Here is a 26,400-nt window from a genome sequence, read left to right as displayed (position 1 = left end):
ACTTCCCTGGTGGAGCAGTGGGTAAGAATCCGCCTGCCAATGCAGGGGACACGGATTCGAGCCCTGGTCTAGGAAGATCCCATATGACGTGGAGAAACTAAGCCCGTGCGTCACAACTACTGAGCCTGAGCTCTAGAGCCCACAAGCCACAACTACTGAGCCCATGTGCCACAACTACTGAAGCCCGTGCGTCTAGAGCCTGTGCTCCGCAACAAGAGAAGCCACCGCAAGGAGAAGCCCACACACCACAACAGAGAGTAGCCCATGCTCTCCACAACTAGAGAAAGCCCGCGTGCAGCAACAAAGACCCAACGCAGCCAAAAATAAACAATAAATTTTTAAAAAATTAACTAAAATAAAGTACAAATGTGCAATTGAAATACAAAGGGAGAATAAGCATTTTTATCATTTGATTCAGATTTTATGCATTCCTGTTTGCCTAGATCACTGCTAGCATCCAGTAATACTGTCAGTAAAACAAACAATTCAATATAGTCCTAAATCTGGTAATTATTTAAATAAGATTCAAAGATACTAAGCATATCAGTGTTACACCAAAAATTTTTTAAATAATTCCTAATGTTATTTTGCCACAAATTCAAAAGAAGAAAAAAAATTACCTCTTAATGTGCAAGAATGGGGCAGGTCCTAAGAGCATGTAGCACCCTGCTGTGATTAAGTTTCCAAAAACGAGAAGCCATTTCCTTAGATGCTGATAAAGAAAGACCACAGAAACTCTTAGAGGTAAAGATCTTCCATAGTTCAGGAAAATAACGAAATCATTGAAGAACACAAGTCATGATATTAAAAAATCCAAATACATTGGAGAAAACAAAATTTTACATGTAAGAGAAAACAGGTAGATGGTAAACACAAAAGCAAGTGCAATATACCCCAAGACAGGGGTTGAGCAAAGGACAAGTATTCCTTGGAAAGGGATTGTATTGTAGATTTTGCACATGATAAACTGTTCCAAATATAACAATTTAAAAAGCAGTCACCACAAGGAATGACCAAGTAGATGCACTATCTAGAAAATTCACATTATTAAAAAGTTCCAAATAAAATGTTTCCTTATAAACTACTCAAACACAGGCTAACAGTTATAGAGGTACGGTATCTGTTCAGTTATATTAGGCTATGCCTTAACACTAAGTTACAAACACTGTTTAAGACACTTGTTTTTTTTCACCTGGATTACCAAGTAACCTCCATGTGATAAGTCTTCATAAGTATATACCCACATCTAATTAAGAGGGGAAACACAAAAATAAGCACTAAAGTCATAGAAGCTTGAGACCTGGCTAACAGTACTAGCTCTGTATACTAGTCATCTGGACTGAGTGGTTTAGACCTAGTTAAAGGAGACTAGAAAGGATTTTCTGTCAGGATGGCTATGGGATAACTGAGGCATATTTACACGACCAATCCTTTCACTCCCACAGAAAAACTGAATTCTATCCTCTCAACTTGGTCAAGTCCTAACTACTTTTGGGGCTCTGCCCTACTTATTAAGGTCAAACCACTTTTTTGCATCAAGGGAACTTTTTCCTTTAGAAAGTCTAATCCAAGAGTTTTTCAACAGTTTTAGCATAAGACTCGTCCTCTTTTCCCAGATTAAGCAATTAAAAAGTGAACCTGTTCAGGGTGATGGCAGGTTGGCACATACTGAGACCTCACACTGAAACCTCTCCATCAGCTTAAAAAATTGAATATATTAAAATTTAAATGTTCTCACTGCTCTCCACCCCCCCCCCAAAAAAGGTAACTGTGGTGATGGATATGTTAATTAACCAGGTGGAGGGAATCCTTTCTCAGGGTGTATGTATACCAAATCACCATGATGTATACTTTAAATATCTTACAATTTTATTTGTCAACTATACCTCAATAAAGATAAAATTTTTTAAAAACTGAATATTTTAATTCTAATCAGTGGACCTCTAGAGTTCAGGAAGTACAGTTGGACAACCACCAGTCTAGACATACAAAAGTAACTCTTAAATATCGCTAAAGCATACATACTGGCATTTTATCACTGAGTAGGCCCACCAGTGGTGAAGAAATGGCGTAGGATAGTGCCAAACCCAGGAATACCAGTCCCACATATCCAGCTGGTAAATTAAACTGTAAAAGAAATCCTGTGTTAAAGTTACATGGTTAAGTCATTTTTTCAATAAATATCTATCTTTTCCTTCTACCATTTCTTCAGCTCTTACTATCTGCCATGAGGCTACTACTAACAGTCAGCAACCTTCCTAATTTTTGTCTTACTCTTTTTTTTTTTGCGGTACGCGGGCCTCTCACTGCTGTGGCCTCCCCCGCTGCGGAGCACAGGCCCCGGACGCGCAGGCTCAGCGGCCATGGCTCACGGGCCCAGCCGCTCCGCGGCAAGTGGGATCCTCCTGGACCGGGGCATGAACCCGCGTCCCCTGCATCGGCAGGTGGACTCCCAACCACTGTGCCACCAGGGAAGCCCTGTCTTACTCTTATAAACGGATTACATTTTCTCTATAGGGGAAAAAACCTAACCACAGGTCAGAAGTCCTGGATGTTTTTGATTTGTAGCATTTGACATTAAATATAGTATAATTATCCTTCTATGAATCATAGCATTTTTACATGTCAATCAGTGCTTTGCAAACGTTAGTATGCACAAAAAATTACCTAGAGAACTTGTGGGTTTTTAAAAAAATAAATTTATTTATTTATTTTTGGCTGCATTGGGTCTTCGTTGCTGTGCCCGAGCTTTCTCTAGTTGCTGCGAGCGGGGGCTACTCTTCCTTGAGGTGCGTGGGCTTCTCATTGTGGTGGCTTCTCTTGTTGTGGAGCACAGGCTCAAGGTGTGTGGGCTTCAGTAGTTGTGGCACACGGGCTCAGTAGTTGTGGCTCGTAGGCTCTAGAGCACAGGCTCAGTAGTTGTGGTGCATGGGCTTAGTTGCTCCGAGACATGTGGGATCTTCCCGGACCAGGGCTCGAACCCGTGTCCCCTGCATTGGCAGGCAGATTCTTAACCACTGCACCACAAGAGAAGTCCGGAGAACTTGTTATAAGAGGTTCTTGGACGCCAGCCCTAGAATTTCTGATTCAAAAAGTCTGGGATGAGGTCTGCGAATGTGCATTTCTAACAAAAATCCCAGGTGATGCTCACTGCCCGCAGACTGAAGTGCACTGGTGTCAAAAACACTGACAAGAATATCTATTCTATCCATCTCAAAGAGATATAAATTTCTAATTAAAGAATTAGATGGTATGACACATTTTAAAAGCCTTCTAAAGTAGTAAGCTACCTCATAACTCTGCTGCTGTTCCTGTTACCAACATGATATACATGCCTTTCTTGGTTATCTGAGTTGTTCTCATTTTCCTTAATTTCCTTAACTAATCCTTAATTAAGCCCATGAGATCCATTTATACATCAGTATATGTTTGAATAATTTTAATGACATAACTCAAGCTAAAAATCAGCCCTTTAAAGACAGTAGCAAGATACAAAAGTCAGAAATGTCCTTTTCTGATTTTACAACAGGGGAGACAGGGTGGAACCCTCCTTCCCTAAAAGGCTGAGCGACTGGATAGCAAACAGCCAATACAAAAAACTGTTAAGAAGGCAGAAGAAGGGCAACAGGAACAAAAATGTGATAGAAAAACCAGAAAGTACATTGCTAAGGATTTTTTAATAAGTTAGACACGAGCAACTTGGGTTTATGAGAGATTGGTTACAAATTTTTTTTTCATTGTTTGGACACACTTCTTAAAAGAACAGAAAAATGACTTAAAGAAACACGTTGTTGGGCTTCCCTGGTTGTTCAGTGCCTGCCAGTGCAGGGGACACAGGTTCAAGCCTTGGTCCAGGAAGATCCCACATATTGCAGAGCAACTAAGCCTGTGTGCCACAACTACTGAGCCTGTGCTCTAGAGCCCACGAGCCACAACTACTGAGCCCATGTGCCACAACTGCTGAAGCCCACACAGCCAGAGCCTGAGCTCCGCAACAAGAGAAGCCACCGCAATGAGAAGCCCGCGCACCGCAATGAAGAGTAGCCCCCGCTCTCTGCAACTAGAGAAAGCCGCGTGCAGCAATGAACCCAATGCAGCCAAAAATAAATAAATAAATAAATTTATATTAAAAAAAAAGAGACACGTTGTTGATAATGTGAATGGAATGTGTCACCATAAATACAAAGTATTTTTCTTATGCATTACCTCATAGATGCTTACTTCTTAAGTGTGATATTATATTATTTTCTAAAACTTGGGTCCGGCACTAAAATAACAGTCCCCAAGTTTACCTGTGAAATACCCAAAACTGTCTTTACTGACTTGAAGGGGTTGTGTTTCTGGTAACAGTGCTTTTTTCATTCTAGGGCCTCAAATAAAGTGAGTATGGACTGCAGCTAGTAGATTTCTGTCTTTATAAACATAGATTAATTCTCCAGGATAATTAACTATCAGACTTAGTAATTTATTGCATTATTTATTAATAATCTTTTTTCAAAAATATCTAAGAACAAATTGCTATAACATCAAACTTTAAAATTCAGTATATAATTTTCAGCATTAAAAAGATGGAGGGCTTCCCTGGTGGCGCAGTGGTTGAGAGTCCACCTGCCGATGCAGGGGACGCGGGTTCGTGGCCCGGTCCAGGAGGACCCCACATGCCGCGGAGCAGCTGAGCCCGTGAGCCATGGCCGCTGAGCCTGCGCGTCCGGAGCCTGTGCTCCGCAGCGGGAGAGGCCACAACGGTGAGAGGCCCCCATACCGAAAAAAAAAAAAGATGGAGAGAGATTCTTGGTTCCTTTCTCTCATCTCAGATTAATATAGCCCACAGTCTTTTGAATATGTATGCAATAGACTAAAAAGTAAATGGACCCAGAGGGGATCTGCTAGAAAAGAAGGGACACCTCACATTAAATGAGCCACTAAGTATCCCAAATGCCTCACTGGAATCAAAACAGAGGAAAGTATCCTTATTAAGCAGCCAGGATGTTGCCCAAGCCAGACCTATGATGACTCGAGCAAGGCCTTGGAAAAAGGAGACCAGATGAAAGGCTTCTTTCATTTACACCAAATCAGACCCCTAGTTATAGGGACATCACAGAGGGAAGGTACAGGCTGTCTTGGTGAGTAGCTCTCATTCTGCCTCCTTCTTGAAGCCACTCCTAGGATTTTCCATCAAGCAGGGCCCAAGAGCAAGCAAATATGTCCACCTGCTACAATGGGGAGGTCTGCATCACCAGGCTACTCACCTTCTCCAAAACAAAGAGGGACAGCGTAGGATCAAGGAAGCCAAAACCTGAGCTGAGTGAGGTAATGACGAAGGATATAAAGGCAACCTTGGGTAAAATGATGAGTTTCCAGAATGAGTGTTTCCCTGGATCAGACTCTGTGGGGTAAAAATAAAAAAAGAAATTAGAGTAAAGAAAATTGCTTAACTTTATCTTTCAATCTATTTTGAAAAGTAAAATTGGTAAGGTCACCTTTATCCAGTAATCAAAATAACCACACTTTTGAGTTTGCCTAAAATTTGCATATGAGTTATTCAAACCTAGAGGCCATTTCAGTGTTCTTAGAAATAATTTCTCTAATTCAAAAAGAATCAACTGGAATCAGAGTGTGAGAAGAAGCAGTCTTGGTTACGGGTCATAACCTAGAAGTCAGTGAGGCCTTCCCAGATGGGGTAGAGAATATGTAAAGTTTGATTTGGTGCATAGTAAAAGCCAGACGCTTTATCAGGGAACAATGTGTGTGTGCTGAGGAGGAATCTGAGTTAATCAAAGAATACAAAAGAACTTTTTTCTGCTCGTGAAAAAAAACACTGGATTGAAAGGGATGCTCGGGACTTCCTTAGCAGTCCAGTGGTTAGGACTCCCTGCTTCCACTGCAGGGGGCATGGGTTCGATCCCTGGTCAGGGAACTAAGATCCTGCATGCCGTGTGGTATGGCCAAAAAAAAAAAAAAAAAGAATGAGATGCTACTGAATCATGTGTACCTTCCATTTGGCAGTAAAGGTCAGTTGAACAGCAACCTCATGTCCTGCCATTCCAACAGCAACACAACTTCTGCACCGTCCCAAACACCAGGCATGGTTGTTCCCAAGCCGCCAATCATATCCTACAACTCCCTTCTTTTTCCCCTGCTAATTTTTCAAGTTCTATTCACTCTGTAAAGTCTGGCTGTGACCCTAATTACCCCACAAATTTTACTTCTGTTTCCTACTGCACTTCTAATCTATACCATGTAATTTAGCACTTAAACTGTATTTCATTTTACGTGGTTTACTACTGTTTGATGACTTTCCTATCTTCCAACTAATTTACTGAACAAAATCTATGCTGAGTCAGATACCATGCAAAATGCTGGGCAGACAAAGGCAAAGGAGACAAACCCAGACCCTGACCTCACAGAGAAGATACAGTAACGTGTGGAGAGAGCTAGGATGGAGCTAGGAGGGTATGGATTGGAGCATATGAGAGGGTTGCCTTAAAAAAACAGGGAAAGCTGTTTAGGAAAGAATTTCCAAAAGTAGTACTATCTAAGTTGCTGCCTAAAAGATGAGCTTGAGATGAACAAGCAAAGAAGGAGGAAAGAATAATCCAGGCATATTATCCAGGAATGGCTCATTCCAAGACTCAGAAGTGAGGGAAAACTATTCTGTTTGAGGAAATGAAAGAGCAGAAGCAAAGGTGGAGGATGGAAATTGGAGGGTAGGGAAGAGAGATCACATTGGAGAAGGATGTAGTGATAAGATTATGCAGCACTTGTAAAATAAGCTAAGAAGCCCGGGAAATCACTAGACACTGCAAACAAAGACTGAGAATCAGATTTGTGGTTTAAAGAGACCCCTCTGTGGTCTCCTGGGAAATGCAGACAGGGGGACGAGTTAGGAGACTGTGCACTGAGCCAGGCCAGGAAGCTCTCTGAGGGCCAAATCAGCACTGACATATCCTCATTTCTCCAAAAGCACCCACCACAGTTAATTACTCAATAAATTCTTGGTGAATAATGATCCAGTAGGGAGCAAAGTACCAGAAAAGCATAAAGTGTGGTTCAACTATTTTAAGTACTACACTTGGACTTTGTCAGGAGATGAGGGATAAAGTTAAACTGTGGTGTTAGTTTCTTAACTATTAGCCAAATATTCAATGATGAACCAATTGTGAGCCCAGCCTAGGATGTTTAACTACAGATTTGACTTAGAACGGGGATAGGCACCACCATGTGGCTCAGTGTGGCCGTGCCAGCAGGGAGACTTCATTGGGTATGGATTTTGGACTGTATATTACAGATGTTTATTAGTCACCTTTAAAATATAAATGATAAAAGATCAACTGTAATCAATTACATTTATTATGCATATAGAAGGTATTATGGATGTATGGTATAAGACAAATTATTATGGCATAAATGGTCCCTTTCTCTAAATCCAGTGGGAAAGGGGATTATCGCAATAAGAACATACAGGAACATACATGAAAATGAACACATAATGAGTTTAACTAAGCTGCTGATGAAGCCCAAGCAATGAAAACTTATGGTGATACCTACTTCCAGAGGCACGTGACAAAATCACCTGGGAAGCTTTTCCAAGCTACTCAGGTATTCTCTCTGCTTCCTCCAATTCTGATACATTCTTCTTGGAGGGACAGAACTCCATGGTTGACAATGCCTGCCACAGGAAACTGCTCTTAGAGATGAGGAAGTGGTGTGGCCCTCAGGTGTGAAGGGGCAGGAAAAATGCAGAGCACTGTGGCACTAGTGACTTAGCATTTAGATCATTGATTGAGAAGGTTCAGAAAAACTTCCCAGAAGAGGTCATACAAATTAAGTTTTGAAGGATGAGTAGGAGTTAGGTAGAGTAGAAGTGGGAGATAGTTCAACTCATGTGACTCCCCTGCTGACACCTAACAACAGCTCCTAGTGGCTTTCAGGATAAAGCTCTCATTTCATGGATTTAGGGATTTTTATTAAGAGGATTGTCATGTACTTGACTGTGTTTTAAAAATATTTCTTTAGTGCAGTATGGAAGAGGTGACTTGGCGAGCAGATATAAAGGATGAGAGAGAGGGAGGGACCGAAGTTGACTCTTAGATACCCAAACCTAAAGCTACATTGTTCATGGGTCTAGAAGCAGTTAAATGAGTGAGGTGGAACCTATAGAACAAAATTCTGCCAATATCATCAAAATAAAAGGAAATTTAATTTTCTAGCTTCTATCTATAAGCTTTCCTAAAACATTAATATTTAAAGGTACTCAATGGGAACCCCTAAATCAATATTTATACCCTTAACATTATCAATTTTTGAGATTTAAAAAAAATACCAGATTTTTCCATTCAATCTAAAGAGAAGATCCTTCTTTAGATAAACAGAAAGTTTGCCAAACCATTTTAAATGGGCAAAAGACCTAAATAGACATTTCTCCAAAGAAGATATACAGATTGCCAACAAACACATGAAAGGATGCTCAACATCACTAATCATTAGAGAAATGCAAATCAAAACCACAATGAGGAATTACCTCACACCGGTCAGAATAGGCATCATCAGAAAATCTACAAACAACAAATGCTAGAGAGGGTGTGGAGAAAAGGGAATCCTCTTGCACTACTGATGGGAATGTAAATTGATACAGCCACTATGGAGAACAGTATGGATGTTCCTTAAAAAACTAAAAACAGAATTACCATATGACCCAGCAATCCCACTCCTGGGCATATACCCTGAGAAAACCATAATTCAAAATGAGTCATGTACCACAATGTTCATTGCAGCTCTATTTACAATATCCAGGTCATGGAAGCAACCTAAGTGTCCATAGACAGATGAATGGATAAAGAAGATGTGGTACATATATACAATGGAATATTACTCGGCCATAAAAAGGAACGAAATTGGGTCATTTGTAGTGAGGTGGATGAACCCAGAGTCTGTCATACAGAGTGAAGTGAGTTAGAAAGAGAAAATACTGTATGCTAACACATATATGGAATCTAAAAAAAAAAAAAAAATGGTTCTGATGAACCTAGGAGCAGGACAGGAATAAAGATGCAGACGTAGAGAATGGACTTGAGGACACAGGGTGTGGGGAAGGGGAAGCTGGGACAAAGTGAGAGAGTGGCATGGACATATATACACTACCAAACGTAAAATAGATAGCTAGTGGGAAGCAGCCGCATAGCACAGGGAGATCAGCTCGGTGATTTGTGACCACCTGGAGGGGTGGGATAGGGAGGATGGGAGGGAAAGGCAAGAGGGAGGAGATATTGGTCTCCTACAAAAGCATAAAAATACTTAAATTTAAGGTTCTTAAAGTGAGTAATATATGAGGCCTTACCATAATTAGGTAAAATACACATGTTGAGGGGAACCATCAGCAGAACTATGCATCCCAGAAGAATGAAAGGCACCTCATAGCCAAAGAATTGATACAATAAGCCACCCAAAGGAGGCCCTAGTACTAGACCCAGTCCAGAAAAAGACTCAACACTTCCCTACAAATGGGAAAACGAAAGAAAATTGAGTTAATATGTTTTATTTGAAAAATGAACAAAGATTTAATGGGCAGGATCTGAAAAAAATTCTATCCACTTTACAATTTATACACATACCACACACACACCCAAGATGGACCAAAAATTTAAACATACATATTAAAATCATATAAGTACTAGAAAAATTAAAAATGAGAGTTTTTTGTTTTCTAATCCTTATGGTGAGGTAAATTTTCTAATTATGACATAAAAACTTAGAAGACACAAAAGAAAAGACTGATAAATCTGATTACATGAAAATATGAAAAACTATGAATGGCAAAAAAAAATCAAAAGACAAATGAAGAATGGGGAAAAAAATATTGACAAAGAACTAATTTCCCAAATGCATCACAAGAGCAACTACTAATCAATGAGAAAAATCAACAATCCTATGGGAGGAACTTCCCTGGTGGTGCAGTGGTTAAGAATCTGCCTGCCGGGCTTCCCTGGTGGCACAGTGGTTGAGAGTCCGCCTGCCAATGCAGGGGACACGGATTCGTGTCCCGGTCCGGGAAGATCCCATGTGCCGTGGAGTGGCTGGACCCGTAAGCCATGGCCGCTGAGCCTGCGCGTCTGGAGCCTGTGCTCCGCAGCGGGAGAGGCCACAGCAGTGAGAGGCCCGCGCACCGCAAAAAAAAAAAAAAAAAAAAAAAAAGAATCTGCCTGCCAATGCTGGGGACACGGATTGGATCCCTGGTCCGGGAAGATCCCACATGCCGTGGAGCAACTAAGCCCATACGCCACAACTACTGAGGCCACGAGCCACAACTACTGAGCCCGCATGCCACAACTACTGAAGCCCACACACCTAGAGCCCATGCTCTGCAACAAGAGAAGCCACTGCAATGAGAAGCCTGTGTACCACAACAAGCAGTAGCCATTGCTCGCCGCAACTAGAGAAAGCCTGCGTGCAGCAACGAAGACCCAATGCAGCCAAATAAATAAATAAACATTTAAAAAAATTTAGAGAAAAGAAAAAACACAATCCTATGGGAAAATGTTGTAAATAGACTGTTGACACATAAAATGAAATACAACTAGCTCTAACGTGAACTGGCCATCTCTAAGTTGCAGGACAGCAAAGGCACACTCCAAACATGTTTAGCCACAAAACCTTGTCTTACAGAGCATGTCAATGGATTAGCATCCTTCTGAATCCTTCTTGAGAAATGTAAACAGCACACCTGTTACAGTGGCCACCATTGCATGGCAAATGACTACAGAACCTAAAGTGAATCTCTACAGATATATATACATACATATATATATATATACTTACATGGGTGTATAAATATATGTGTACATATATTTAATAAAAGTGTGAAGATTTATATTTATACAGCAAACAGTTTACCTGAGTGTCAAAACTTTCAAACTGTAGTATTAATATGGGTAAATGGGAGAATCCTTGGTACTGAGCTGATTAGACCCTGAGGTCTCTGAGGGTGGTGCCTGCTCTGTGATGCAAACCAGGAGTCCTTCGGGGATGTCTGGGTCCAGAGGAGTGAGCTATGGGAAAGGCTAGTTGGGATCAGGGAGACAGCAGCCAAGAGCTAGGACAGGAACCTGGTATGTCTCTAATACCTGGTGTCGAGGCGCGGAGGCAATATATGAGAATGTACGCCAATACGATGCTACCAGGCTCTGGATTTTTTTGGTAAAATAAGAGGGCGCTCCTCAGACTGACTGCACATAAGCAGTTATGGACTTCAGAATGATCTCTAAGGTCCTTTCCGTGAACCTGGGAAAAGTGGAGGAAGGACTCTAGTATAAATCTGCTTCAGGCGGCCTAGCTACAATCTAGGCTATAGAGAGACAACAAAATACTACTAGAGACGGTTTTTCATTTTTTAAGGGGTAAAAAGAACATTTGGTTTTGCCCATTCAGGGGCTTCTAAGCCCAGGAAGAGCACCTAAGTAGACTAAGGGTATATTTATTGACAGCTTGCTGCTACAGGCAGAAATTGGGGTAAAAGGTAACAAAAACAGAAAGTAGAAAAAAGGCAGGTCTAGAATAACGGGCCCCAGGTTTAACTTGAAAGGCCAAATAAATATTTTAGCCTACACTAAAAGGAAAATAGGAAAAGTGTATAAAATACCTACCATTACTGTAGCCACGTTATTTGGAAAAGCCTTTGCAAGGATAGAAGAAGATGCGGTTATTGCTGCAGCAAAACTGATTGCGTCAATTATTCTCACTAGAAAACACATAGCAATAAACACGGGTCCTTCTGGAACTTGGTCCAATACACTAAAAAAAGAATAAGATGACTCTCAAGTGCCAAATTGATTTTGATTTTTTTTTTAACTGTACTCACTGAAAACAGTAGTACCTCAACCACAGTTATTAAAATAAATCTCTTCAGAATACAAATTTTTTAAGAGTTTCTTTGTTATATTTTTAGTAGGAAGAATCTGAGTCATAATGACAGCCTCATTGCGCTTTTTTACTGATATATTTGATGCCCTAAATAATAATCCTAAGTAGGCCTTTTGAAAAATGTAGAGCCACTCTGATAAGAACATACGTAGAAAGCCTTCTTAGTTTTAGGTCTCCCCCCAAACATAAAAAAAACACAGGAAGAGGAAAGCAAAACCAGGAACCTGAGAAAGATTTCTGATGACATTATCTTAACATTTGTATCCTTATGTTCTTCAGCTGATTCTTTAGGTAAGAAATTCACCTTTCTGCTTAAGCCAAAAAGTTTTTGTGACTCAGAAAAGGGAGTTAAGTTTCTGTCTCTCACGATCACAGGAGTCCTAAAGAACAGATTCAGCAGCCGGCTTAATGGTGATCCCCTAGAGGACTCCTTTCTTAAGATCAATGTCATTCATTCCATTCACTGTATCATTCAACTCCCTTCAACATTAGTCACATGGTATTGACTGATTTACATAAACCATTAACATTTTAAACTGAAGATAAATTATGAAATCTCTTCAAGATCCCAAACATATCAGAACATGACTTACCCAAAGAGAACTGTAACTCCTCCTGAGACAGACATTCCTGCTACAAACATAAATTTTGCTCCAATATGTACAAGCTATAATAAATGTCAAAGAAAAGTGTAAATTGATGACTGCTACAAGTCTATAGTGACATAAACAAATCCACTGTATCAGGAAACAAAAGATTTGGGGAAGATATGTACAGTTAACAAAACATTATAAGTCTTTAATGGAATGACAACATGCATTGCTTACAAACATGGAAGAAGTTAAAAATCAATCAACTTTAAGAATGGAACTGTCAACTGAAGCATGATTCATAAAATATAATGGTGGTTATTTCTGTATCAGTGGAAGTTCTAGACTAGTAAATTAGAATAACTCATTACACAATTTTAAAAAATTAATACTTACATATTTTCCAAATACCAAAGATGCCAGCAAGTTAAACAAAGCATAACATCCAAAGATCATACCAATAACTGTATTGCTGGCTCCCTTCTTTTCAGCCTTTAAAGAAACAGAAAAGAAAACAAAGTTTGAAAGGCAAATTAGCACCAATATAGAAAAATGGAGCTATTAGATCAGAGCATCATCTTCTTGTAACCTTTACCTGTAGAGTAATTTCAAAGATTATTATTTTAAAATAAACAGGGTGAGGAAGGAAAGGACACTATTAAACCTAGTCTCTGACATGAAAGTAATTCACTCACCAAGCCTATAAAAAATTGTTAGCTTTACGATCTTGAGAGAAAAAAGAACAAAGCTGGAGGAATCACACTTTTTCATTTCAAAAATAAGTTACAAAGGTACAGTAATTAAAACAGTGTGTTACTGGCATAAAGACAGACATATAGACCAATGGAACAAAATAGAAAGCTCAGAAATAAACCCACATAAATATGGTCAATTGATCTTCCACAAGTGTGCCAAGGACACACAATGGGGAAGAGATATTCTCTTCGACAAATGGTGTTGGGAAAACTGGATACCCACATGCAAAAGAATGAAATTGGACTCCTATCTTACACCACTCACAAAATAATCTCAAAGCAAATTAAACATATAATCTGAAACTGTTACACTTCTGGAAGAAAACAGGGGGTGAGGTCTTCTTGACATCGATCTTGGCAATGATTTCTTGGATTTGACACCAAAATCTTAGGCAACAAAACAAATCAGACAAATGGAACTACATCAAACTAAAAATCTTCACAGCAAAGGAAACAATCAACAGACTGAAAAGGCAACCTACAGAATGGAAGAAAGTATTTGTAAACCACCTCTATATAAGGGGTTAATATCCAAAATATGTAAGAATCTCCTACAACTCAATAGTCCAAAACACCACCACAAAGAACCTGATTTAAAAATGAGCAAAGAACGTGAACAGACATTTCTATAAAAGAGATACAAATGGCCACCAGATATATGAAAAGCTGCTCAAGACCACTAATCGTCAGGGAAATGCAGATTAAAATCATAATGAGATATCATCTCAAACCAGTTAGGATGGCAACTATTGAAAAAAACAAAAGATAACAAGTGTTGATGAGGATGTGGAGAAATTGGAACCTTATACACTGTTGGTGGGAATGCAGAATAGTGCAGCCACTATGGAAAACAATATGGAGGATCCTGAAAACATTAAAAATAGAACTACCATATAATTCAGCAATCCCTCTTCTGAGTATATATCCAGAAGAATTGAAAGCAGGGTCTCAGATATATCTGCACCTCCCATGTTCACTGCAGTATTATTCGAAATAGCCAAGATGATATAGAAACAACACAAATGTCCATTGATTGATGAATAGATAAAGAAAATGTGGTATACACATAAAATGGAATATTATTCAGCCTCAAAAAGAAGGAAATTTTGGCATTTGCAACAACATGGATGAACCTTGAGGAAATTATGCTAAGCGGAGTAAGCCAGTCATAGAAGAACAAACGCTACATGATTCCATTTATATGAAGTATCTTGGGGCTTCCCTGGTGGCGCAGTGGTTGAGAATCTGCCTGCTAATGCAGGGGACACAGGTTCGAGCCCTGGTCTGGGAGGATCCCACATGCCGTGGAGCAACTGGGCCCGTGAGCCACAACAACTGAGCCCGCGCGTCTGGAGCCTGTGCTCCGCAACAAGAGAGGCCGCGATAGTGAGAGGCCCGCGCACCGCGATGAAGAGTGGCCCCCGCTTGCCACAACTAGAGAAAGCCCTCACATAGAAACGAAGACCCAACACAGCAAAAATAAATAAATTAATAAACTCCTACCCCCAACATCTTCTAAAAAAAAAAAATGGGCAGAAGACCTAAATAGACATTTTTCCAAAGAAGACATACTGATGGCCAAGAAGCACATGAAAAGCTGCTCAACATCACTAATTATTAGAGAAAATGCAAATCAAAACTACAATGAGGTATCACCTCACACCAGTTAGAATGGGCATCATTAGAAAATCTACAAACAACAAATGCTGGAGAGGGTGTGGAGAAAAGGGAACCCTCTTGCACTGTTGGTGGAAATGTAAATTGATTCAGCCACTATGGAGAACAGTATGGAGGTTCCTTAACTAAAACAGAATTATCATATGATCCAGCAATCCCACTACTGGGCATATACCCAGAAAAAACGATAGTTCAAAAACACACATGCACCCCAATGTTCATTGCAGCAGTATTTACAATAGCCAGGTCATGAAAGCAACCTAAATGCCCACTGACAGATGAATATATAAAGCCATAAAATGGGATGAAATCAGCTCATTTGTAGAGATGTGGATGGACCTAGAGACTGTCATACAGAGAGAAGTAAGTCAGAAAGAGAAAAACAAATATCGTATATTAATGCATATATGTGGAATCTAGAAAAATGGTACAGATGAACCAGTTTGCAAGGCAGAAATAGAGACACAGATGTAGAGAACAAACGTATGGACACCAAGGGGGGAAACTGGACGGGGGCATGAACTGTGAGATTGGGATTGACATATATACACTAATATGTATAAAATAGATAACTAATAAGAACCTGCTGTATAATAAATAAATAAAATTAAATTTTTTTAAAAAAGGAGAAACACACAGGAGGAAGGTTTGAGTGCAAATAAATTAAAAAAACACTTTGCTGGTCAAAAAAACTCAAGAACAGGAAGCTCCTTAAGCTGGCACATGAGTCATCCCAAAGACTGTTCAGTGTGGTTCTGTTTCTAACACCCACTCTCAACCACCTGACAGTTCAGAGAAGATGAAGTTTCCTTTCCTGACATCAATAACACAGATGAAAGAAGCTCCCCCAGCTCCCGACATTCTCTCTGTTCTCCTGAAACATTTGGAGTAGTTTATTGCCCATCAATGATCCCTATTAATATTTGTAGCCTATTCTATCAGTGAGCTCCTAAATTTGCTACAGATGATATAGTATTTATTCTAAATCTACTTCTTTTGAACTTCAAATGCTACTATTAGTTGTGATGTACAAATGAATAGACAAAAGGTTTGAAAACCTTTTTAAAACCCTGGAACTATGGTAGATCCTTAGATCAGGTTCTAGCTATAACCATGTAAGGGGTTAAAATATGAGTTTAATTTCTTAAAGATAAGATTGGCAACTTGGCATACCATGAAGCACTAAGCCTGAAACACACATCTGTCCTCTCAGGCAGTCAGGAATCATTTACCGAGCACCTTCTATGCATCACGCGTGGTACCCAGGAGCCAGCAGTGAATAGCTATGGTCAGAAGATCCGACTTAGATTCATCCTTCTGCCAGAGCTTCAGCTCTTCCACAAATCACTTTACTCTGAATACAGAAATGTATGTTCATACACACACTCCCTTTAAAATCCGTCCTCGACAACAGCCATAATTCTATTTCTGTACCTTTTCTCCCTAACTACAATTTTAAGATAAAAATTTACTTTATTGCTTCCCATACGAAGTTATGATCATCATTCAAACCTTGTCTTTTAAAGAAAATGTTCTTCTTATGTTATTATGTCTCTAAATAAACCCTACAGTTCTCAAAGCAGCATACCACAGGAAATCAGATAGGTGAACTCTACTTTTCATGGCTAAACTATAGGCAGGAAAGGTCCCCTCACTCTAGGAAGCACCCCCCACCCCTGAAGTGTGGTCCCTAAGTGCCTGGTGGTGGGAGACAGTGGAGAAGTTGAACCCAGAGCATTGTAGAAACTGCTTGGGCAGGATTTCAGCCCATAATTCTATGAGACTCAGGATTAGTCATTCCCCTTCCATTACTAATCATCACACGAGATAATGGTGTGGAGAAAAGAGAGATCTCACTATGAACGATGCCTTCATTGGTATCCTAGCAAAAGGTTACACTGTGTGTAGACAGGAACACAGAGTCCACATTTCTACTACACAAAGGTCAGGTGGTGTTACGGGGTTCATTGTGTCCCTCAAACTTCTTATGTTGATGTCCTAACTCTCAGTACCTCAGAACGTAACCTTATTTGGAGATATAGTTTTTGCAGGGGTAATCAGTTTAAATGAGGTCGTTAAGGGTGGAATCTAATCCAATATTACTCATATCTTTGTAAAAAGGGGAAATTTCTTCACAGAGACACGTGTAGAGGGAAGACGGTATGAAAGGACACACGGAGAAGTTGGCCATCGACAAGCCAGAGAGAGAGGTCTGGGACAGATCTTCCCCTCACGGCCCTCAGAAGGAACCAGCCTTGCCAATGACACCTTGATTTTGGACTTCTAGCCACCAGAGCTGTGAGACCATAAATTTCTGTTGTCCCCAGTCTGTGGTACTTTGTTACAACAGCCCTAGTAACATAAAACAGGTACCTTGAAGGGAAGGTATCAACAAAGGGGTGAATTAAGATGTACAAAGAACATTCATTGGTCAAGTCACATCCATGTTCTTTGCTTAATAGCTCTGAAAGGTATTTAATTCTAGAGTCTGGCAGAAAATATATAATAGTCACAGCAACTAACATTTATTGAACCCTCACTATGAGCCACGCTGTTCTATATGGTTTCTAACAACAATTAAATAAGGGATGTATTTTTAGCTGGCCCCATTTTACAGATGAGAACACAGACTTGCAAAAGTTACTTGTGTCATGGTCCCAGCAGTCATGTCAGCTTCCATCTTGCACGGGTTCCCACATTCTCTGTGGAAGCAGGATGGTGACTTAGGATGTCCTAGAATCACATACCACAGCAGTAACTGAATACCACTTTTGGCATGCGGATCCTGCTTCACATTAGGACAGCAAGAACAGCTATTAAAAGCAACTTCTAGTTCACTTATAATCCTCTGCCAAAGAAGGAGGGGGCCACAAAAAGGATGAGTAGAAATAAGAATCCTGTGCCAGAAATTAAGAAGAAGGGCCTTGGGCTTCCCTGGTGGCGCAGTGGTTGAGAGTCCGCCTGCCGATGCAGGGGACATGGGTTTGTGCCCCGGTCCGGGAAGATCCCACATGCCGTGGAGTGGCTGGGCCCGTGAGCCATGGCCGCTGAGCCTGTGCGTCCGGAGCCTGTGCTCCGCAACGGGTGAGGCCACAACAGTGAGAGGCCCGCGTACCGCAAAAAAAAAAAAAAAGAAGAAGGGCCTTGCTCTCCCTTGACCTAGTTGGCTCTAGCTAATAGGAAGGTTAACAGAATACGAAGGAGAAAGAGCAAGTTTTGACAGTGCATTTGTCAACCCTAAGGCTGTTATTAAAAATGAAAAAGAGCCCACTCTTCAAATCTACACCTATTAAAGTTAGAATGCTCTCTCCCCTGCCTCTTGGACGCAATAAACTAAATCAAAAACTTTGAGAAAGAAAAAACAAAAAAGGCACACAGCAACAGCCTCTTTTTCCTTTGTCTGTACTCCACTAAGAGGAATCTAACACTAGGTGCCCTTGCTGAGTTCCAGCTGAACAGGGAAATACCCTTCTAACTTGATGGCCCACTTACTCCCGTTCTTCTCCATCGTAATTCTACAGGCTCCATCCATCACTATTTTTTTCCAAAACCGATATCTACTCAGTCTACTTACTCTGTCTTGCCCAAGCACCTCTGATGACTTCTTACTGACTACATCTTTGGCCTGCATGGAAGGACCCTTGCATTCGAGCACCAACCTGCCTTCTTAGATCCTCTGCTCCCATCGGACCTAACTGAACCCCAGGCCTAAGCCCCACCTTCGTCCGTGCTTCCCTAAGAACACACTATTTACTTTGCTAATCTCGTGACTATCCCCTGCGGGTTTCTAACCTAGAACACCTCTTTGACTCATCTTAGGGTTATTCCGCCAAGCCCCTTTCAGTATTACTCCTTCTTTCCCTCCCTTCCACACCAGCCAGCCTCTCCCGTGGCAAAATTAACCATTCCCTTCCCTAGAGTCTCCTAACATTTTGGACATCCTCTTCAAGGAGATCCAAATACTCTGCAACTTTTTTTTTTTTTTTTGTGGTACACGGGCCTCTCACTGTTGCGGCCTCTCCCGTTGCGGAGCACAGGCTCCGGACGCGCAGGTTCAGCGGTCATGGCTCACCGGCCCAGCCGCCCCGCAGCACGTGGGATCCTCCCGGACCAGGGCACGAACCCGTGTCCCCTGCATCAGCAGGCGGACTCTCAACCACTGCGCCACCAGGAAAGCCCCTCTGCAACTTTTTGTTGTCATACTTTTTCACTCCCAATGGACAGACGAGAGAGGGACATTTTCCTCATCTTTTTTCCAGCCCTAACACATCCAACGCCTAGCACACTCTAGGGTGGGAAGTCGTTAAACCTCCCATTCCCGTTCAGTAAACGGAATTGAACTGGGCCAGTCACTTAACTTCGGAATCTGTTTCTTCATTTGCAACATTATGAGATTCTGGCTATTCTGCCTATCTTATGGAGTTGCTATGGAAACCAAATGGGATAATGTGTGGGAAAGTACACTGAAAACTAAAAAGCACTTATGGCTACAGAGCTGTACTGCTCCTTTAGCAGAGAAGCCATGTTTCTCGTCTTTTGTAGCACACAGAAGGAAGGACCACATGTTATCAAAGAAGTCAGAGGACTGGGAGGGGACCGTGCATCATGAGGCTTTGGCAAAGAGCATGAAGCAAAACACATGGGCAGGTTATCTCCACTCAGCCAAGTCAGTACCATTCCTTCCATACTATACCTCACCAACCTCCAGATTCCAGGTGGATTCTCTAGGGGTTATTCCTTCGAGTCTGTGCCATTATCCATAGACCCTAACACCACATAAAACACTATGATTAGAAGGACCTAATCAATACTAATCAGAATTCCTCCTTGGCACAAACACTGCCACTACATTCCATATGAAATTCAAGTCAGAAAAGGGCATTTAGTGGACCATGCCTTCCTAATTCCAAAATATTAATAAACCCAAACTCCAGGAAACACTGTCTTCACGTAGATCTTTTGCAATAACGTTAAAATCTCAGTTATTCAGTGCACTTCCTTTTTTTTTTTCAGTTGCAGAAACCAAACACATGAATCAGACTACATGGTAAGCAAAGTAATCCTCAGAAGGTCAATTATACTTAGGTGAATTACTTCCCAAGATGATGTTACTTTTACTGAATTTTTTTTTTCTGGTATCAAATATTCTCTAAGAAGTCTTCTGTTGGCTGAAGTTCTATACATCGTCTTTGCCATATGCAGATTTTTACATCCCCCAAATGAAATATTTCAAAGGCTTTTTAAAAGCACTAATAGTTCATAAGGATATAAAAATGTCTTACCTCTTTGGGGAAAAAAGGTCCAAGGATAGAATAGCACATCATGGAACCTAAGTTAATGGAAGCTGCTGATATCAGTACAAAAATCTGTTCTCTTGAAAGCTGCCTGGATGTCTCCCTTGCACCTCCTGGAGGGCCATCACCTTGAAGGCAAACATGCTGTAATTACAGACATGTAATTGGGGCTACTGATCAAAGTACAGAAATGTCACTTCTGTGCACAGAAATGCACTCAAGATAACATTTGCTGAGCTAAGGGCTATTTTGAATACAGCACATTTGATCAAATGTAACACAATCCCTGTATATCACTGCAATTTTCAAAATATATCACTTTCATTTACATACTATTCCCTATTAGGATTTCAGTGCACAATTTATCAAACCATCTGCTTTGTTTTGCCTTCACCATAAGGTCTATTTCTTTCACCTTTAATAGATTCCTTCAAGAAGGATGAGGCCACAGGGTGCTCTCCAGAGTACTGTTCTCTGAAGTATAGTGTGCTTTCTCAAGTTACTAGCTTCATATGCTACATGGACTCAATCACATTTTAAGCATGTCATGTTAGCGGTTTATTAAGAGGGTACTGCTGAAGTCAAGTGAAGTGTAAGTAGGAGAAAATAAGCTAAATCATTCAACTGGAGAATTAATACTTACAATGGCAGCTCCTGGAAAGACAAGTGCCATGAATCTGTAAATCAGTGTTTTACAATAATTACAGGTCTTCTGCATCAATTAATTTAATACTTATTCCCAGGGCTAAATTTCCATTTAATTTAAAGACACGAGGTCATTTACTCAGTTCCAAACATCCAGTAAATCTATTTGCTATTTTTAAATTAAATGGTTTTGAGATAAAAGAAATTTAAGTAAGAAAAGTATATTTGAATTGCTCTATTTTTTCAGAGGTTGCCATTGTTGTCTAGAAAAAGAAATCTGTGCAACAGGAAGAAGTCTTAAGACTTAAAAATTTTGGTAGTGGATGAGGAAGGGAACTGAGAGAAAGTTAAAGGGGCGAGAGGGACAACAGTGGGGCTCGTTTTCGTTTGTCTAACAGGCACACTTATTTGAATGCATTCTTAAACACATAGTACTTAAAAGTAGAGCTACAGAGAGAAAGTCATTAGACGCCACATCCGCACCACCCCAGTGCGCAAACTTTAACCCTTTCCAGAGAGAAAAAACACGCTGACCCGAGCCCCACTGCCAGGCCCCTCCTTTTCGAATCTCTCGCAAACAAAGCACGCTAAAGCTAATTGAATTGCTGTTAAAGAGACACGACCCAAGCCACAGAGGTACATCCGGCCTCGCTGCTCTCTGTAACCTCCTGGGGGGCGTGGGCCTTCGGGGTCCCCCGACGAATCCATGGGCAGTGCGCGGACTCCTGCGCCGCAGCTCCCGGGTCGAAGCCCGCACCCTCGGACTCGACCTTGAACGAGCGGAAAGGCGGGCGGCGATTGCTCAGCCGGGCCCAGGCATCCCAGATTCCCTACGGGAAGCGCCCCCGGGAGTTCCACGCGGCCCTAGAGGATAGGGAGGAGCTCCGGGAGGGGGGGCGAGGGCGGGCGGAGGGCGGAGCAAGGAATTTTTTTTTAAGGCATAGGCTGTTTATGTCCACCACTTAGGATGTGCTGTACTTTTTCTCTCTGTATGAGAGGAAAAAAAAAAAAAAAAAAGGATGAGTCTATATTTCATATAGTTGAACCCCCTACCTTAAAATGAGTAAAATTTAGGAATACTAAGAGTAAGAAAGGAAGCTAGGTAGACACAGAAAAGATAGGGAACACCTAAACTTAAAAACACAAATGTGAATTAGAAAATTAGGTTCATAACGACCCCTTTTTTTTTTTTAAGTGAAAGCAAGTTTATTTAGAGAGATACACATTCCATAGGCAGAATGCAGTCCGTCTCAGAAGGCAAGAGCAGCCCAGATTTTTTATTTAAAGTGTGTTATTTTTCGTAGTGGGTAAACGATGTGGTGTTTGTAATCACTGAAGCCAGACATTAGTAACATGGCAATGAATTAACTGATGTGAAGTACCCGGATTAGAAAAATATTTGCGGGAATGCTGAAGACGCATGGCGGAGTGGCTGGGAGTATCCCCCCTGAGGCAGAGGCTTGAGGTTCAGTTCAAGGCACTAGTCGGCCCTCTGTATCCTGCTTCTGCATTTCTCGAATTCAACCAAGGAGGGAGGGGACTGAAAATATATTTTTTAATTTTTTTGGAAATTTCCAAAAAACAAAATTTGAATTTGCCAAGCAGTAGCAACGATTTACATATCATTTAAATTCTGTTTACAACTATTTATACATCGTTTACACTGTATTGGGTATTATAAGTAATCTAGAAATGATTTAAAGCAAATGGAAGGGTGTGCTGTAAGATATATGCAAATTCTATGCCATTTTGTATAAGGGACTTGAGCATATGCACTGGGGAACCGATACCCTCTGATACCAAGGGATGACTGTACTAGCTGTATGTGACTTTGGACCACAGGTCAGTTTCTCCTTCTGTGTGACTGGGATTATAATGCCTATCTTGTAAGATGGCTGTGAGCACTGGTGATAAACTATATGAAGGGCTTGGCACTCGAACATGACGGCTGCTATGTTACTCTCACCCTCACAATTTTCTGGCACAAAAAAATAAGAGGCTTCACTTATCTTCAACTTATTTACTATTTGGGAAGGGTTAATGTTTGAAGACTGGGAAATTCTTAATTTGGGGCCAAGGTGAAATAAAGTAACTCAAGACCATTGAGTTACTACCTAGTGCCAAGCATTGCAAGTTCAAAGATAAGTGAGCCCCATCCAGCCTCTGCCCCTAAGCATACATACCTCCTTCTAGCAGATAAAACAGACACTGATTAACAATTTATTATAATGCAATGAGTTCTATAAGAGAAACATATTGGAAGAACTGTTTACTTTGGCTAAATGAGTCCAGGCTGGCTTCCTGAAGAAGTGATGTTACAGTGGGTCTTGAAGATTATGTAAAAATTCCTGGGTGAGCAGGCAGGTTAGAAGAGGTTTTAGAGCCATTCTAAACAGGATTAGCTCTAGCAAAGTTTCCTTGAAGCAGCCTCCAGAATCTTTATGATCTAATCCCTGCCTGTTTCCCCAATCTTATTTTATTCTGCATTCTCGCTCCAGTCTAACATCAAGTTATAGAGGAGAATTTTTTTGAATTACTTCTTTGATGACTACACCCCCCTTTTTTTTTCTCTCTTTCTGGATTGCTCTTTATGTAGCTATTGGGTCGCTAGACTATTGGGTCCTCTTACTTATTACTCTTTTTCTCTTCTACTTTTCATCTCTTTCTCTCTTTGCTTCATCTTATTGGAAGTTTCCTTAACTTTATGTTCCAATCCTTCAACTGAATTTTTCATTTCTGTTGTCATGTATTTCCCTCTATCCTCATTCCCATTCCCTCCCCATCAGCAATCCTTCTTGCATGTTTAATACAAATTTTTTGTTTTTATATATTTTAATAAAATGCATGTTCTTGTTTTGCATCCATCTACTTTTTTTTTTTTTTTTTTTTTGGCGGTATGCGGGCCTCTCACTGCTGTGGCCCCTCCCGTTGCGGAGCACAGGCTCCGGACGCGCATGCTCAGCGGCCGTGGCTCACGGGCCCAGCCGCTCCGCGGCATGTGGGATCCTCCTGGACCGGGGCACGAACCCGCATCCCCTGCATCGGCAGACGGACTCTCAACCACTGCGCCACCAGGAAAGCCCACATCCATCTACTTTTAATTTACAATAAGATTTTGTGGTACACATATTCATACCCCTATCTTCCTCTCACATCTAACCTCTCTTTCCCATCCTCCTTCCAGATCCTTAGTGTTACGGTCGAAAATATTATCTCATTCGTCTTCTGTGGCTGCTATAACAAATAACCACAAATTTGGAGCTTAAAATAAGCTGCAGTTCTGCAGGCCAGCAGTTCAACATCAATTTCACTGAGCCAAAATCCAAAATGATCTCTTCATCTCAAGATCTTTAACTTAATCACCCTTTTTTCCAAATAAGGTAACATTTATAACTTGCAGGGATTAGGATATGGACATATCTTTGGGATCAATTATCAGCCTACCACAATCACCTATTCATATTTTTATATGTTCATGTAGACATATATACACATGTGAAACATTTTTTCTTTACAAACTAAAATGGAATAATATCGTCTCTGTTTAAATGTCACTTCCTCAGAGTTCATTCTTACCCCATATCAAAACACAGACCCATAACCTTTTTTTTTTAACATCTTTATTATAGTATAATTGCTTTACAATGTGTGTTAGTTTCTGCCATATAACAAAGTGAATCAGCTATTCATATACATACATATATCCCCATATCCCCTCCCCCTTGTGTCTCCCTCCCACCCTCCCAATCCCACCCTTCATTTTCTGCTTAAATGAGCAAAAGTTGTTTCTTTTAATAGCAACAGGGAACCCTGATTGCTACAAATGCTAGGAAGAAAAATAAAGAAGGATTAAGGGACACCATAACCCTTTGTCCCTTAATCCTTCTTTATTTTTCTTCCTAGCATTTGTAGCAATCAGGGTTCCCTGTTGCTATTAAAAGAAACAACTTTTGCTCATTTAAGCAGACACTGAATGTATCACAGGTTATTAGGTAAGGCACAGGGTTATCAGGAGGATTATGCACACCACTTAGAGGCTACGTGCCTAAAATCACAGCACAGGAGCGGCCCAGTACCCAGACTGCGTCAGCACTGCTGGAGGTAGGCACCAGACACTGTTAGACCTGCGCGGTCTCCTAGGAGTTTCGACTCGCCCAGGAAACAACAAGAGTCGGAAGTCGATGCAAAACGCAAGAGGTTTATTGAAGGCCGGTGCACCGGGGTTCCTTGGTCCTCACGCAGGAGGTCGAAGAAGGAACCCTTTTGGGTGCGAATATGTCAGTTTTATAGGTTCCCACTTCCCCGTATGTAAATTATAGATTTGGTTGTGTTCTCCTGCTGATTGGTCCCGGCTTAGGCTCGGACCAGAGAGGGAACTTGTCCCCAGCTGCCTGATTGGTCTTTGACAGACACCTTTTTTACATTTTGTTATCTCCCTCCTTCTCGGAAGGGGGCCGGACATCCTGGAAATTCACCCATTGTCTAAGAAGCCCCTATTGTCTGGAGAGTTCTTAATCATTAGCTGGAACAATGTCCCTCGAGTCCCACAACACTACAGTCAGAATCTCATCCCTACTCCCCTGGAATGCTGCCCTCCCTGCACCGGGGGGGATTTCAGGTGAGGCCATCTGCTTCCACTTACTTGCTTCCATCACGTGTCAAAATCTGGTATGTTTGAAGTCAGGGAGTGAAAATTCTCCAACTTTGCTCTTTTTCAAGAGCAGTCTAAATATTCTGGGTCCTTTGAATTTCAATAGAAATGTTAGAATCAGCTCTCAATTTCTCCAAAAAAACCTGGGGGGGATTCTTATTGGGATTTTGTTGACTCTATAGATCAATTTAGAGAGAACTGACATCCAATTAATACTGTTTTTTTATTCATGAACGTGATATATCTCTCCACTGACATCAATCTTCTTTAATTTCTTTCAGAAATGTTTTGCAGTTGTCATTGTAGAGGTATCTATGTCACTTGACGTGACATGCCTCACGTCAAGTTATTCCTAAATATTTTAGTTTTAGAAGTTATTAAAATGGATTTTTTTTACATTAACTTTTCCAATCACTTGTTGATTATATATAAAAGTAAATTAATTTTTATATTAATTTTGTATCCTGCAATCTTGCTAAATTTCCTCATTAGTTCAAACAGTTGTTTTATAGATTCTTTTAGATTTTCTGCATAATCATGTCATATATGAATGAGTTTTACTTCTTCCTTTCTGAAGTGTATGCTTTCATTTTTCACTTACTTTATTGCACTGACTAGGATTACCAGGAAAATGTTGAATAGAAGGGTTGAGAATGGAGATACTCACTTTGTTCCCAATCTTAGGAAGAAAACACTAGGTCTTCTACCATTAAGTATGAGGCTAGCTGTCGATTTTTCATATGTACATTTTATCAGATTGAGGAAATTCTCATATTTCTAATGTATTGAGGGACATTAACATGAATTGGTGTTGGATTTTTATCAGAAGTGTCTTTTGAATTTATTGTAAATAATTTTTCTTATTTATTTTT

At 40.6% G+C, this 26,400-nt stretch overlaps 1 protein-coding gene across 9 annotated transcripts in view; it reads right to left on the bottom strand.

Annotated features, from left to right (window-relative positions):
- SLC18B1 (solute carrier family 18 member B1) overlaps positions 1–26,400 on the bottom strand; it is a 47,064-nt gene that overhangs the window by 6,418 nt on the left and 14,246 nt on the right. For 2 of the 9 annotated variants that reach the window (XR_010933675.1, XM_067702055.1), the window contains exons 1-9: positions 20,876–21,756; positions 20,221–20,376; positions 12,903–12,998; positions 12,510–12,583; positions 11,640–11,787; positions 9,338–9,494; positions 5,250–5,386; positions 2,026–2,127; positions 621–712 (exon numbers count right to left, since the gene is read on the bottom strand). Coding sequence is in view for 8 of the 9 variants with exons in the window: in XM_067702055.1 (XP_067558156.1) it covers positions 621–712; positions 2,026–2,127; positions 5,250–5,386; positions 9,338–9,494; positions 11,640–11,787; positions 12,510–12,583; positions 12,903–12,998; positions 20,221–20,376; positions 20,876–20,950 (1,037 nt within the window). In the remaining variant the exon portion in view is untranslated. Of the gene's footprint in view, positions 1–620; positions 713–2,025; positions 2,128–5,249; positions 5,387–9,337; positions 9,495–11,639; positions 11,788–12,509; positions 12,584–12,902; positions 12,999–20,220; positions 20,377–20,647; positions 21,766–26,400 lie in introns of those variants that run through there. The other 7 variants (XM_067702060.1, XM_067702053.1, XM_067702054.1 and 4 more) reach the window with 7 other exon arrangements.

Source organism: Pseudorca crassidens, chromosome 13 (assembly GCF_039906515.1).
Source record: "Pseudorca crassidens isolate mPseCra1 chromosome 13, mPseCra1.hap1, whole genome shotgun sequence".
Taxonomy (NCBI): domain Eukaryota; kingdom Metazoa; phylum Chordata; class Mammalia; order Artiodactyla; family Delphinidae; genus Pseudorca; species Pseudorca crassidens.
The sequence above is the reverse complement of the archived record's forward strand: the minus strand, read 5'-3'. Positions and strand labels throughout refer to the sequence as shown.